Raw genomic sequence first — 14458 nt, forward strand, 5'->3', positions numbered from 1 at the left:
GCGACCACCAGAGTACGCAGTCGGCCTTCGAAAGGCGACGGGCAAAGTCGATGTCCGCGAGGAAGAGCGGGACGTCCTTCTCGAGGTTGCAGACGGGGACGTCGAAGCGGTCGGCGAGCTCGATACGCTCGCGGATCCAGACGGCGGCGCGGAGGTAGTGCTGGATCATACGGCGACAGGCGGGGGCTTGCCATGCGAGCGCCGGGAACGTGTTCTCCGCCTTGGACGACTGGATGGCGATCAAGGGGAAGTTGGCGGCGCCTCGGACCTTCTCGTCGAAGTACGAGCGAGGCTTGGGCGAGTGAACGACGAGGAGCGACGCCATCGACTTCTGCTTCGACAGCGCATCGAGGTCTCGCGAGAGGTGGCGGAGGGCCACGTCCTCGTTGCCCGCGTAGGCGACGATCATCGTCATCCTGTCCGCGTACTCGAAGGCGCCGACTTCGCGCTTGGCCGACTTGTCCTTCTTGAGACGCTCGGCCTCCGCCTCCTTCCGCCGCTTGAGCTGCTCCTCGTAGTACTTGTCGAGGTTCTGGACGTCCCTCGCCTTACCGCGCTCGACGACGTACACCTTGGCGGTCCCGGTCGGCATGAAGAGGCCGAAGACGTGACGGTAGTCGTTCGTGACATGGAACAGGTACGTGTAGCGCAGGTTGCGGCCGAGGTCGAGGTAGCGGCGCTTGCTGAGCGTCGCCTCGGCGGGCTTGAGGTCACCGAGAGCAAAGTGGCGGTCGAGACCCTTGTTGAGGGTGACGCCCTTGCGCGAGTCGGGGATACAGGACGCGCCGAGGCGGAGGAGGGCGCGCATGACGAGAGGGACTTGAAGCTCGTACACGCCGTCGACGTTCGGGCCGTTCAGCAGCTCACCGTACAGCGACTCGTCGCGTACGAAGTCATCCTCCGACGTCGACAAGCGAACGAGGTAGAGCGAGCGCTGACCGCGCGGGAGCGAGCGAGAGATAGGCTCAACCTCGCAAGCCTCGGGAAAGACGCCATCTGCGGCGGGAAGCTCGACGAAGTTGACGAAGAACTGGCGAGGGATGCGGAGGCGGACCGACTGGAGCGAGTCGGCGATGAGGAGCCACATCTTGAACTCGCCGGGTCGGTCGGAGACGGGCGCGATCTGGACAATGTCCCACACCGCCGAGGAGAGGAACGTCGAGCGCTGGTGCATCATCGAGCCGAGCGTCCCCGCCCTGCCGCTGAACCCGCTCGACGACTTCTGCGAGGCGAGCAGCTCCTTGCGCTTCTCGCGCCAGATCGGCTTCATGTATCCGACCCAGGCGCTGTAACTCTTCGTGATGTCGGGCTTGGGCGCCGCGGGCGGAGGCGGCGTCGGCTCGCGTGGCGTGACGATGATAACGTCTTTCGAGCCCATGTCCTCGACGTCGCGCACGGCGGGCTTCTGGCGAGCGAACATCTCGTCGACGCGGTGCTGCTTGAACTTGTCGTCCTGGTTCGCAACCCGGCGGTGAAGCCAGTCGGGGTGACGGATGCGAGGGACGGGGTTTGGGATCTTCTGGAGCGCGGCGGGAATCGTGATGAGCTTCTGGACGACGGAGCCGAGACGCTCGATATAGTAGTCCCAGTCGAGGATCGAGCGCAGGTCAAACTCCTCGAGCGCGTTGTCCTTGAGCCACTTGCGCAGGAAGTGCCGCTTGACGGAGAGCTCGGCGGAGAAGATGGCGACGGGAACGGCGCGCTCGGTGACGGGTGCCCCGACCGGCTTTGTCGAGATGATGAACTTGCAGGCGAGACCCTTGTCCTTGACCATCTGCTCGCCAAGGAACTCGGCGAGACGGCGAGCCGTGCTGATAGATGTCGACTTTTGGCCGGCGTACTCGGCGAGGGTCTTCGACATCGAGCGGTTCTCGGCGATCAGCTCGACGAGTTCGTCGTCCGGAAGCGAAACCGCCTTGGTGAAGAGGACGTCGAGCCACTTGTCGGCGACAGTCGCGACGGCGGCGTAGCAGTCTTTGAGAGTCCCGCCAAGCAAGAACTTCTCGAAGATCTGCGACTGGAAGGTTTTGATGAGCTGGAGCTCGCCGCGACGCTTGACCTCGAACCCCTTGAGCTCGGCGAGCGATCCGTCCTCGTTGAAGACGGCGTAGCGCTTCTTCAGCAGCTTGTCCTCCTCCTTCGACGACGGCAGAATCATGGCGCGGTACGGGCCGTCGAGCTCGAAGAAGATCGAGTTCTCCTCGCGAACGACGTGCCGGCCGTCGGGCGTCGCCTCGTGGTACTGGTCGTTCGTGAAGTCCTTGTGCACGATGTGGTTGAGCATGGTGCAAGGGTACGAGATCGGGAACTTGCCGCCGCCGCGAAGTTTGAATGCGAAGCCTGCGGGAAGGAAACGTCAGGTGCAGTCGCGAATCCAGACGAAGTCGGTACACACCGTCGGGGAAGGTGCTCGGCAGCATGCACCAGATGCCGTCTGTGTCGAGCTCGAGCGGGCGGCCGATCTGCTCGACGAGCTTCCTCGCCATCTGGATGATGGACGCGCCCGTCAAGCAGGTGATGCCGGCCATCTCCATCGAGTGCCACCGCGCGCCCTTGCGCATGACGTAGCCGTAGAACGAGTTGAGGATACACTTGTGCGCGAGCTGAAGCGAGTCGTAAAGGACGATCATCGCCTTGGCCTCGACGATCTCCTGGACGCCACCTCCGCCGCTCGCCTGGTCGAGCTTCTTCTTCCAGTCTTTGTGAAGACCCTTGTACGTGTAGCGGCGGTCGCGGAAGGTGCGGACAGTGTCGATGTAGAACGGGTTCTCGCGCTGACAGATGATGGCCTCCTTCGTCTCGATCTTGGTCTCCTTTGTCTTGGCGTAGACCTTGCGCGAGTAGTCGCCCAGGCGCTTGTGGAGGAGCGACGTCTGCTCTGACGGCGAGAGCTCGGTGAAGCGTCGCTCAGGCTTGCCCGGCCACTTGGGCGGGAACGTCTCCTGCTCGAGCGCGTTCCGAATCATCTTGTACTCGTTGAGCTGCGCCGGAAAGTACTCGCCGCGCCAGGCCCACTTCATGCGTCGCTGGCACTGCTTGCCGGGCCGGTTGAAGTCGCATGCCGCGCAGTCGGCTTCGGTCACGACCGAGTCGGGCTGGAGTCGGTTGGACAACATGATGTTGGGGTACATGGCGGCGACGTCGAGATGGTAGATGAGCGGCGTGTCGGCGCGGAGCGGGCGGTCGCGGAGCTCCTCGAGCATGCGGACGATCTCGCCCTTGACCTCGTCGTAGTTCTCGACGTCTTCGATCGGGATTGGCTTCTTGCCCTCCTTCGCGAGGGCGAACTTGAGCGCGTCGTCCAGATCGTCGATGAGCTGCGTGGGAGGGAGAGCGCGCGAGTCAGACCTCAACCCTCAACTTCGTCCTTACTTGCGATCGTGCACCGCGTTCGCTTCATCCGCAGTCGATTCGAGAAGAAGGCGCAACCGACTCACCTCCTGAATCGCACTCGGCACAATCTTGAAGTCCGTCTCGATATCGCTCCGGAATACTCCAGCTTCGAGCGCCTCAACGTGACCACCGACATACGTCTCCGACTCGAGGAGGTGTCCGTCATACATGTTGTTGTGCGACTCGACGTGCCGGTTCGGGTAGACGACGTTTGAGCGGTAGGCTTCGACCTGTTTGAGTGAGAGTTGCGAAGGTCAGTAAGCGCGATCTCGCGGCCTCCCCTCAACGAGAAGCTGCGCTTCCTGCAAAGTGGCTATCCTGCGAGAGACCGACTTGAAGAGAAACGGCGCGCGAAAGAGCCGGCACGCACCATCAACAATGTCTCGCACAGCGTCCCACTTCCCTTCCGCAACACCTCGTCCGGGTTGAGCGGGATGATGTTGCAGAGCGAGAAGACGAACGGGTGGACGTATTTCATGTAGAGGTAGTAGGTCGCGACTGCGTCGGAGACGGAGTATTGGGCGAGCGTCTGGGGCTGGTCGGCGGCGTATCTGCTCGGGACAGGTCAGCGGGCTCGGAGGATGGGAGCGAAGCAGAGCGCACGGCGTCATGAGCTCTGGGTCGAGCTCGATCGGGTTGTAGCCGAGCTTGGCAACCGTGACGGCCTTGAGACCCTGCGAGCCTTGCGGGAGGTATGAGTCGCGCTTGACCCATCTGTGCACGAACGCGAACTCGTATCAGCTCTCCAGCTTCGGGGAAAAGGCATGTGGCCGAGAGTGCCGGATCGCGCAACGCACCGGAAGCAATCCATATGCACGCAACTCCTGCTCTTGAACTCCTCCTCGCTATCCTTCGCGAACCCAATCTCCTTGTACATGTCGATGCCATGTACGTTCGCACGGGCGAGGAGGAACGGAAAGTCGAACGAGTCGCCGTTGTAGGTTGCGCAGACGGTCGGGTGGGCTTCGCGGAAGTGCTCGAAGAAACGGAGGATGGTGGCGGCCTGTGTGCGGGCGTCAGCGGCGAAGGAGAATGTTTGATTAGGAAAGATCGGTACGCACTTCGTCGGCCTCGTTGAAGATGGTAAAGGGACCTTCGTAGTCCGGTTTCGGTGTGTACTCGAAGTCCTCGATGTCGGCGCCGACAATCTCGCGGTTCGTGATGAGGAAGCCCTGTCCGTCCAGCAGTCCATTCAGTCAGTACGCTGAACGAGAACCGCCGGCACCGACGAACGCTCTTGCGCGACGCACCTGCCCGTCAATCATGTACGAGATCATCATGACCTGGTCTGTCAACTGGTCGGGGAACTTGAGAGGCGCCTTGGTCGTCTCGATATCGAACGCCATGACGACTGGCTCGGCACGAGCGACTCGTTCCTCGAGGAGGCGGAAGGAGATCTCGCCGGCGTCGGCTGTGACTTCGTACCAGAGTCCCACGCGGATGTCTGCACAGTCGGAGGTGGGACTTCAGCTTCGGAGGATCGAGCGAGAGGGAAGAACACGCGAAACGCACTCTTGTCGATGGCGACGCGCAGGTAGTAAGGGACATCGTACTCCCTAATATCGATGATCGCGTCCTTCGGGTCCATCGCATTCGCGCCCTTCCCTCCCGCCCCTCCCACATTTTTCACGAACCCCTCTCCCCCGAACCCGTCCTCCATATCATACTCCATCCCGACCTGCCCAAACTTCTGCTCGCCCGCGACAACTTCGGCATACGTGTCTACCGCGTCGAGCATCTCGCGGTTTTTCGTTGCGAGAGGGAGGAGGTCCCGACGGACGGTGAAGAGGTCGGTTTGGTTCCGGAAGGAGAGGGAGATATAGTCGCGGCGGTAGCCCATCAGGTGGTTCGGCTGTGGGCGAGATTGTCAGTCCGACGCTTCCGCTAGCAGAAGGATCATGACGCACGAGCTTGAGATCCTCTTTCCGGACGCGCGAGACCTTGGTGATCAAGTCTTCGTACTTGCGCATCAGCCATTCCTCGACGACGCCTTCGTAGCCGCTCTGCGTGGTGAGCGTCGGTCAGCAGCGTCGTTAGGATGATGAAAGAGTGCTAATCACCCTTGTCGCGATGTAGAAATACGGCTCGTAAGCGAGAGTCGCCTTGAACATCCCGCCGTCGTCCTGGATGAAGTAGTAGTCGACGCCTGCGCGCGCCGACGTCTTCGTCTCGTCGGGTACGAGGGTCTGTGCGTGAAACCAGATTCGCAGTCAGAACGCGGGCCCGCCCTCGAGTACGAGCACTCGCCGCGAAGGACTGAGGAAGCGGAAACGCACCTCCTTCATGTTGACCAGCCAGCCCTGCCTCTTCGCTCCCTCCTGGAACTTGGCAAACCCAAGCTTGTGATCCAGCTCGTCCCAAACGCGCGCGTCTTCAATGCGGTCGTCGTCCTTCGTCCCCTCCGTGACCGTCTTGAGCTGTCCGGCGCCTGCAGCTCCTCCGCCGCGTCCTCCACCGCGTCTACCGCGCCATGAGCCTCCACTGCGCCCGCTGGACTGCCCGCCTCCGCCTCTGCCGCGCGAGAACTTGTTGAATGGTCGCCCCATCGCGTCCCCTGAGAGTGCAGCGAGGAGAGCGCCGCGCGAGCTGGTTCGAGTCCTTGTCTGTCTAGCGTCGAACGAGCGTCCTAGATTGAGCGTAGTCTGCCTCGTAAGCCGTGCGAATGAGCGTGGAAGTGGCGAGAGAGAGGGAGGGAGAGTTGGCGAGGACGCGACCGAGACGCGTACAAATGGATGGCATCGACCACGCTCTCACACAGCTCAGAGTGGCTCACGAGCGACTGCTGCACATTCTGCTGACACTGCTGGACCGGACTAGCCTTGCCTGCGAAACGGGCGAACCACTCGCGACTCTTCACCCTCATCAGCCCGACACACGAACCCCCTCTCGATACTCTCACAGAGACACCTGGTGACACGAGACGGACCCTCAGGTGATGGCAGACTCGTCCACTCTCTCTAGCACGCCTCTCGGCTCGTCGCGATCAGGCGGACGACACCTCAAGCGCCTCTCGCTCGGCTCCTCCCTCTCTCCCTCGCTCTCGTCGGCATCGCCTTCGTCTGCACACTCGCCAGCGACGAGTCCATCACTCGCGAGATCCATCGGGAGGAGCGGCGGGTCAAGCGATGCGCGGGCATTGCGAGCAGGGACAGCGGGAGGGTCGTTGTTCGGCAACGGTGACGGGAACTACGTCTCTTCGCCGTCTTCGACCTCTGCACTCGGGTCGTCGTCCGACACAAACGAAGCAGACTCTTACCGCGCCGACTCCCCAACCCTCCTACGTCGGTCGACTTCCCTCCGCCGCTCAACATCCCCTCTTCCTCCCGCCGAATCAAACTCCGGCTCGACTACGCCCGTCCGACGAACACCTTCAATTGGCCACGGCCGACGAGGAGCGAGTATCTCGTACACGACGAGCGCGTCAGCGGACATGGTCTCGCCCGAATCGTCGCGCCTCGTTCCGCCCTCGCAGAATATTGGCGCAGAGGCGAGCTCATCCCTCCCGCGACGATCGTTCGACTCCACCTCTCCTCTCCCGGGTGTGCAAGAGGAAGATGACCTCGAGCCGGCTGGATCACTACACCGCGCGTCCATCTCCTCGTCTACGACTGCCTCCTCACACGCGGACGATCTATCGACTTCTCCTAAACTCACTCGAAGCGCTGCGACGACGCCCAGTGCGGGTACAAGTGCGGGCGGAGGAGGGATGTTGACGCAGGCGACGCTCGTCGAGCAGAATGCGGACTTGCTCAGCTTCATTGCCAAGAAGGAGCGGAAGTGTCTCGATTTGCGTGAAGGTGCGTGCCGCTCAATCGTAGCAGTCCGGCCCTGCTTCCTTGATGTTCGAGCGCCGATCCTAACCGCGAGACATGTACGCAGAACTCAAGCGGCACGAGTCCGAACTCGCATTGCTCAAGAAGAAGTGGGAGTCTATTGTCGCCCGCTCGCTACAGCAACAAGCCTACACCTCCTCCTCCAGCACTTCCTCCGCCCACCGCGCCCACCCCTCCATCTCCTCCTCCGGCTCGCCGAACACCTCCCCAACTCCCCGACCTCACTCGAGCCTCCCACCAACACACTCACTCGACCTCTCCCTCCTCTCTTCCACATTCGACGCACCGCCCGACGGCGAAGGAGAGTCTAACACGCCGATCGAGATTCCGGAGAGTGTGAAGGCTGCGGGGACCTGGATTGGTGGGGCGCTGGGGAGGGTGTTGGAGGTTGCAGTGGGTATGCCGACGGGTATGGACGGGATAAACGGGCATGCGCAGGGGCAGCAGGAGGCGAGAGGATTGGGCATCGTCAGAGAGGAGGAGGAAGAGGAGGGGGAAGAAGGGGAGAAGGGAGAGCGGCGGGACCGCCCTTCAATGGACGGCTCGGCGGCAGCGTCAACTTCGCAGACGCAGACGAGGGATGCCGAGACGATCTCGTCGCATGCTCGTCTTGTGCCGCCTCGAACATCCTCCTCGCCCACCCTCTCACGCTCCTCCCGCCTTTTCTCCGCCCCGCCCTCCACCTCCTCTCCCTCTACCTCACCGACCCACGCACGCACCCGCTCTTCTCTCTCCCTCCTTTCCTCCTCGCTCTCTTCAAAGTGGGCACAACTCTCCTCGTCCGAAGTCGTGCAGAACTCAAAGCGAGCGACGATGGGTTTGGTTGATACTTTCGAACAGGGCTTGGCGCAGGCACTTGGACCGTTGGAGTTGCCGCCTATCGAGGGGGAGGGGCGGGACGAGCGGCGGTCGACGAAGGAGGATGCGCCGAGCCCTTTCCTCAGTGACGACTCGGCGGGTGAGAAAGCGTCGTCAACGCGACAGCGGTCGGCATCTTCGCGTTCGCCAAATCTGCAGCAGCGCTCCACTGGCCAATCTCTGCCTAACTTCGGCGCCGTCCCAGGTCAGGGCCTCTCCAGCATGTTCGCCTCGCTCTCCTCCGCCGTCTCCTCCTCGCATGCCATCTCCCCTCCCCCTCCAGCTTCGTCGAACCCCGACAAGACACCTACTGCCAGCACCTTCGCTGACGCGTCGTCCGCCTCGACTGGGCAAGGGCAAGCCGGATGGGACTGGAGCGCGTTCCTACCTGCAAGTTCGTCGATGGAGGGAGTGGCTGAGCAGGCCGGACATCTTGCGGGTAACGGGAAGGAGCGAACGCCTGAAGATGGGCGGAGATCGGAGAAAGGGAAGGCGAGCGAGACGGAGAAGGCGAGGGAGGAGGCGGAGGACGACTGGCCTGGGTGGTGAGGGTCGATGGGCGCCTTCGATTCTTCGGCTACTTGCGTGTTCGCAACCGTACATGTCATTCCTTTCGCACGACCTGTTCACCTTGCACCATCACGCATTGCTATCGTTTCGCTCCGTCGTCGCGCACCTCCCCGCCTCCGTTTCGCAAAGGGGTCATGGAAGGCGGTCCCTACGATACTTCTCATCGTCAAGGAAGCCCGCAGGAGCAGAAAGAGCAGATGTCGACTCGCGACACTTCTCGCATCTCTCGCGAGACCTTCGTTCTCTCGACATCCCCGCAACCTCGCTAGACTTGGCTTTCGCTTGCCTAGCTCGTTCCTGAAGGACTCTAGACGATTTCGCGACTCGGCCTGGGTCTCACGGAGTCAATCAGGGCGGATAGACTGTCGAGCATCTCGAAGCGACTTTGGCGAATCGTGGTGAGTCCCCTCCTGCTCGCGGCGGGTCGGACAGTGCTTAGTGGGCCTGTTACGCGATATCTCTGTCCGGGTGTGGCTCACCAGCGGTACCGATTGCTGTTGCGCACGCCCGGACTTTTTTGAGGAAGGGCACGACGAGGGCGATGAAGGGCTTCCACGGCTTGAGCGGCCGCGCTGACAAGCTCGATCTGTTCGCAGGAGCCGATTTGACCGCCCAGCACGATTCAGCGACTCCTTCGCGCGGCCAGTGGGCTGCTTTGCCCCACGACTTCACCGCCTCCCTCCCTCTCCCTTTCGACGGCCATTCGCTCGCTCTCCACGACCAAAGCGGTCCTCCTGTCGCCAGGTCACCCTCCACAAGCATCCAGGATGACACAGGCGGCCCCGTCGGGAACGCGCTACACCATCAGCGTACTCACAACAGACACCGTCGACTCGGCACCCTCTCTCCTCGTCACGTTCGACAGCCAGCGATACCTCTTCAACACGCCCGAAGCAGTCTCACGCGTCGCGCTGTCGAACAAGGTGGGTTTGAAGAAGGTCGGACATGTCTTCCTGGGAGACCTCGCGCAGAGTGCCGGTCTGCCCGGGCTGATTCTGAGCAGTGTCGAGGGCGGGAACGACAAGATGGTAGTACACGGGCCGAGGGGAACAGATCACTTCTTGGCGAGTTGCAGGTTCTTCACAAGACGGTGCGTTTGGACGACTCCCTCAGTTCCCCTCCTTCGCTCACACTCTCTCGAACAGTGATCGGCTTTCTCTCAAGGTCGAGTCGGTGCCTCCCGCAGTCAAAGACCACGAGTCTTCGCCTAGCCTGCCCGACCCGATTCACGCGGACGCGAATCTCGTCGTCTACGGCTTTCCCTTAACCCCCTCTGCCGCTCCTCCTCCCCCTGCCCTAGCGCCGAACGACTCTGCCGCCCAAATGAACGGGGACGACGACGGTAGCGCGTCGCTGAAGCGAAGACGCTCCTCACTCTCCGTCTCTCCGCCTCCTCCCGCCAAGTCACCTCGACGTACCTCGCCTCGACGCAGCCCGAGCCCCTCTTTCGACACGGCTGCCGAGAACTTCAACCCAGCAAGATTGCAAGGTGCGAATGCCGTGCGGTGGCGGAACCTCGTCATCCGCGACATGTTCCGAGGGACTGCCTTCGAACCCGCGCCTGCCCCCCTCCCTACCACCACGCCTTCCGGTCGCCACCTCCCCGGCCCTGCCTACCGGCAAAAGTCACTCCCCTCTCTCCCTCGCGCTTTCAAGCCAGCAACAAACAGCTACCTCGTCGTCGGCCCAAAGTTCCGCGGCAAGTTCCAGCCGGAGAAGGCGATTGCGCTTGGCGTCGAGCCGGGCAAGGACTTTGCTCGGCTAGTAGCGGGTGAGAAGGTGTGGGCGCGAGCAAAGCCGGTCGACGAGTCGGTTCTGCCACCGGGAAAGGCAGAAACGAAGAAGGAGAAGAAGGCGAGATTGAAGAAGGCCTTTGAGGAGCGCGCAAAACTTCAAGAAGGCGAGGGAGACGGGCGGTGGGTCACGCCGGAGGAATGCGTGGGTCCGAGTGTCGATGGTGCCGTGCGTCCACCTACCAGTCTCGCGTTTTCCTGCTCTGAACTGACGGCGTCATCTCGACAGGCCTTTCTCGTCGTCAACGTCCCTTCGCCAGCGTATCTCGCTTCTCTCGCCGATCTCCTCCGTCCGAGCCTTCTCGACCGCGACAGCCTCGGCGGGAGCGCGACTTTGCGCGGCGTCTTCTTCTTCCTTGGTCCGGACGTCCTGGCAGAACCCGCCTTCACTTCCTACGTCTCGGCCCTCCGAGAATCGTTCCCAGATATCGCCATGCACGTCTCGTCCGCCGACTTTGTCAAGCAAGGCAAGAACGAGGTCGTCTACGGGCCTTCCGCGCTTCTCAACCTTCGTCTCCGACATGTCGACGAAGACATGTTTCGACTTCCGCACTACTCCTTCCTCACGCCTGACGCCCTCGCCTCTCTCCCGAACCTGCCGACCGGCCTCACTCCCCTCGTATCCAACTCGCACTTCTCGTCCGCGCTCGTTCCCGCCGAAGAGGGCAAGACGCCTTTCGGCAACAACTTCGCACTCCGCAACTTTGACTTCCACGTGCCTTCGCCTCAGGCCGACGCGGAAGCTGCTCAGCTGAAGGGCTTGCACAAGTCGGAGGAGACCCTCGCGAAAGCGGCAGCCGCTTGGGAGGACTTCGTCGCCAAGGCGAAGGCGGCCCGACAAGTCGTGGAGGCAGAGTCGGTCGAGCGCGCATCTCGCCCAGTCGACTCGTCGACACCCGCGTTGGAACTAAGCCTCGTGGTGACCGCGCTCGGAACCGGCAGTGCGGTACCAAGCAAGTACCGCAACGTCAGCGGCACGCTGCTCCATGTTCCGCCGACGCCAGCCGATGAGCGAACGCAGTACATCCTGTTTGACGGAGGAGAGGGAACGTGGGGCCAGATCGCTCGACGGTTCGGAGACGGCGACTCCAGCCGCGGGGAAGACAGCAAGGAGGATGTCTTGCGGAACTTGCAAGTCATCTTCCTGAGCCACATGCACCAGGATCACCACGCCGGCATACCAACGATACTCAAGCAGCGCGCTCAGGCGAGTAGGAGGAACTAGACGCTCATTGAAAGTCCTCACTGACCCTTCGGCCTTCGACAGCTCGACCCGCCGCCCAAGTCGCCTTTGACGATTGTCGGACCGGCGAGCGCCATGATCTACCTGCGAGAGCAAGATCAGCTGTTCAACCTCGGTCTCGAGCGGGAAGGACCAATCCGCTTCGTCGACAACTACAGCATCGAGCCTGGACGGGCACCTTACGAAGAGTCTCAGGCGTGAGCCCCCTCAGTCCGTGGTCTTCTCAACTCCCGCTGACTCTCGCATTGCAGTGAGGCTGCCATGTACGATCTGAAGACGCGACTGGGTCTCACGGTAACAGCCGTCCCGGTCAAACATCGCTGCCGAGCCTGGGGCGCCGTCGTAACGCACGAGTCTGGCTGGCGAGCAGTGTGCGCATGGAAGGCGACCCGGTGCACCTTCTCGAACGCTGACATTGCCATTCACGCAGCTTCTCCGGCGACACGATGCCTTGCGACGCGCTTGTCGAAGCGGGTCAAGGCGCATCGCTCCTTGTCCACGAAGCAACAATCGAAGACGACATGCCCGAAGTCGCCGAGGCGAAGGGCCACAGCACGTTCGGCCAGGCTATCGACGTCGCAACTCGGTTCGTCCAGTCCCTCGCCTTCGTCCACGCTTTCGGCTGCTGACACGATCTTGCCGCAGCATGCGCGCTCGACACCTCCTCCTCACTCACTTTTCCGCGCGCTACCCGAAGCTCCCGCCTCCTTCCGCCTTCGCGACAGACGGCGAAGCGCACCGACCAATTGTTGCGACCGCTTTCGACCTCATGAGCCTGCGACTCGCCGACTTCTGGAAGGTCGAGCGTTACCGCGAAGCGATGGATGCGCTGTTGAGCTGGGACGAGGCGGAGGACAGGGACGATGCGGACGAGTTGAGCGGAAAGGACTTGGTCGCGGACGGCGGAGACTAGCGGGTCGTCAGCAACGCAGGCTCGTCCTCTCACTTCCCGAGGGACGACATCAGCTCCTGCGCACTTCCTTGGGGTTCCTAGCTGCCTCACAGCTGGCCAAGGTGCTGGACGAGTGCGGGAGGGAGTCGTAAAGAATTCGCGACCTTCCTGACTTTGTTCTCGCCCGGCAGCTCTCTTCAGGGTTGCTGCGCGTCTACCGGCTTTTTCGAGGGCTGCAAGGACAATGTACGGAGCTTACAGGCGTGCGTCTCAATGCGATCTGTCCCAGGCGTCGCAACGGCATCCGCGGATATTCCGGTCGACCTTCCGCTCAATCGCTCCTCTTTTCTCTCTTCGCTCCACACGCTGCGATGAGCTCTCGACCGCCGTCGTATCGAGCAGTCGATGGCGACGAGAGCCTCTCTAGCGGCGAGGGGGACACCAGTCGCACACGTTCGCTTCAACGCGATGCTCTCGCTATCCAGCAAGCGCTCAATCACCCGCCCGACTCCCTTCCAGCCTGGACGAGTGTCTTCCTTAGTAGTCTCCCCGTGCTCGCAACTCTGGCGTGGGCGGGCACCCTTTTAGCGGTGCGTTCGAGCGTTGTCTGACGCACTTTCTCGCGCTGACTTCGTTCCCCGACAGCTCCTCCTCACCTGGATTTTCGTCGACCATCGAGCAGCGTACGATTCGACACAAGGACTTGTCCCGTACTTCTCAGCTATCGCAGCCTGCCATCAGAACATCCTCGTCCCCGGCTCAATCGCGACCGCCATATTCTACTTCCTCTCCCTCCTCGCCGAGCGCTTCCTCCGTACGATGCGGGTGACGATGGAAGCAAAGGAGGAGAAGTTGCTATGGGCGGCCATCTCGGGGCTGGACGTGACGGTCGGTGGACTTGCGGCATTCGCGCTCGTTCTGCTCGCCGCTTTCGATCCGCAGAACAGCGCCGTTCCGCACAACGCCTTCTCCGTGAGTCTAACTATCGTCAAAGCTCGCGCTACTCGGAGCTGATTTCAACTCGGCCAGATCATGTTCATCGTCTGCGTGACCTTGAGCGGGATCCTTCAAACGGTCGAAGTCGAGCACCTCTGGCACGAGCAGTCAGTCTTCTCTCTTTCTGACCGTCCCTCCCGTACTGATACCCTCCTTCGCAGCCCCGACCGACACGACTTGCGCGATGGCACGATTCTCAAGTGGATCATCCTCTCACTCTCCTCCGCCGCAGGCCTCTCGTTCGTCTTCCTCGATATCGCCTGCAGCGACGACGCTCGACACGAACCTTGGCCAAAGTGTTACCGCATTATTAGTGAGTCCTGCGAACCAGTGTACGCGGATTTCAGCTGAACGCCCTCACTTCGCGAACAGCCGCTTCTGCAATCTGTCAATGGGTCGCTTGCTTTGGGTACCTTTTCTCCTCGCCTCTCCGACGCGTTGAGGACTCGGAAAGCGCGTGGCTGACTCGCGCTTTCTCGTTCCTCAGCGTCGCCTTCTACTTCGCCACCCTGATCCTCGACCTTCACCCCCTCCACCGGCACTCCCTGCGCGCCACGCCCGTCGCCTGGGCCGACCAAAACGGCATCCGCGGCCTCTACCTCCCCTCGACAAACGAGCCCGTCGCGATTGAGAAAGGCTGGAGCGTGAGAAGGTGTCCTGTGAGGGGGACGAGGGTTGTGCCGCTTTCTGTGCTGGCGGAGGGGTGGAGGGAACATGCGTTGGAGAAGAAGCGCGCGAGGAGGGAGAAGAGGCGGTAGCCCGAGGAGGGCGCGGTGGAGAACGGGTTCTTGGATTGCGCGCGGGTTTGTACGATGCTGAGATGAGGAAAAGGGCGCGGTACTGCCAACAAAGAAGGGGGACGTGTCGTGTTAGGATGCAA

General features: G+C 62.0%; 4 protein-coding genes across 4 annotated transcripts in view; 3 read left to right on the top strand and 1 right to left on the bottom strand.

Moving 5' to 3' along the window:
* The window catches only part of RHTO_01448 (DNA polymerase epsilon subunit 1), a gene marked incomplete at both ends in the record, with an annotated part of 7719 nt that extends 1780 nt beyond the window's left edge, over positions 1-5939 (bottom strand). The window contains 12 exons of the mRNA XM_016415130.1: positions 17-2340; positions 2396-3317; positions 3438-3623; positions 3764-3944; positions 3997-4107; positions 4191-4396; positions 4455-4565; positions 4644-4837; positions 4906-5245; positions 5301-5396; positions 5454-5579; positions 5670-5939. Of these exons, the coding sequence (XP_016272920.1) occupies positions 17-2340; positions 2396-3317; positions 3438-3623; positions 3764-3944; positions 3997-4107; positions 4191-4396; positions 4455-4565; positions 4644-4837; positions 4906-5245; positions 5301-5396; positions 5454-5579; positions 5670-5939 (5067 nt within the window). The remainder of the gene's footprint in view (positions 1-16; positions 2341-2395; positions 3318-3437; positions 3624-3763; positions 3945-3996; positions 4108-4190; positions 4397-4454; positions 4566-4643; positions 4838-4905; positions 5246-5300; positions 5397-5453; positions 5580-5669) is intronic.
* A 389-nt stretch (positions 5940-6328) lies between these two features.
* Positions 6329-8633, top strand: RHTO_01449 (uncharacterized protein; the record flags this gene model as incomplete). Its single annotated transcript, XM_016415131.1, has 2 exons — positions 6329-7190; positions 7273-8633. 2 exons carry the CDS (start codon positions 6329-6331, stop codon positions 8631-8633), a joined length of 2223 nt encoding a protein of 740 aa, XP_016272921.1.
* A 788-nt stretch (positions 8634-9421) lies between these two features.
* On the top strand, positions 9422-12603 carry RHTO_01450 (3' tRNA processing endoribonuclease; the record flags this gene model as incomplete). The annotated part of the gene is made up of 7 exons (XM_016415132.1): positions 9422-9744; positions 9800-10616; positions 10677-11654; positions 11715-11887; positions 11942-12061; positions 12121-12276; positions 12336-12603. 7 exons carry the CDS (start codon positions 9422-9424, stop codon positions 12601-12603), a joined length of 2835 nt encoding a protein of 944 aa, XP_016272922.1.
* Positions 12604-12953: 350 nt separating this feature from the next.
* Positions 12954-14336, top strand: RHTO_01451 (Frag1/DRAM/Sfk1 family protein; the record flags this gene model as incomplete). The annotated part of the gene is made up of 6 exons (XM_016415133.1): positions 12954-13172; positions 13228-13554; positions 13612-13685; positions 13740-13891; positions 13951-13987; positions 14066-14336. The coding sequence occupies 6 exons, from the start codon at positions 12954-12956 to the stop codon at positions 14334-14336; spliced, it is 1080 nt and encodes a 359-aa protein (XP_016272923.1).
* Between the last annotated feature and the right edge of the window lie 122 nt (positions 14337-14458).

This window comes from Rhodotorula toruloides (assembly GCF_000320785.1).
Source record: "Rhodotorula toruloides NP11 unplaced genomic scaffold Scaffold13, whole genome shotgun sequence".
Taxonomy (NCBI): domain Eukaryota; kingdom Fungi; phylum Basidiomycota; class Microbotryomycetes; order Sporidiobolales; family Sporidiobolaceae; genus Rhodotorula; species Rhodotorula toruloides.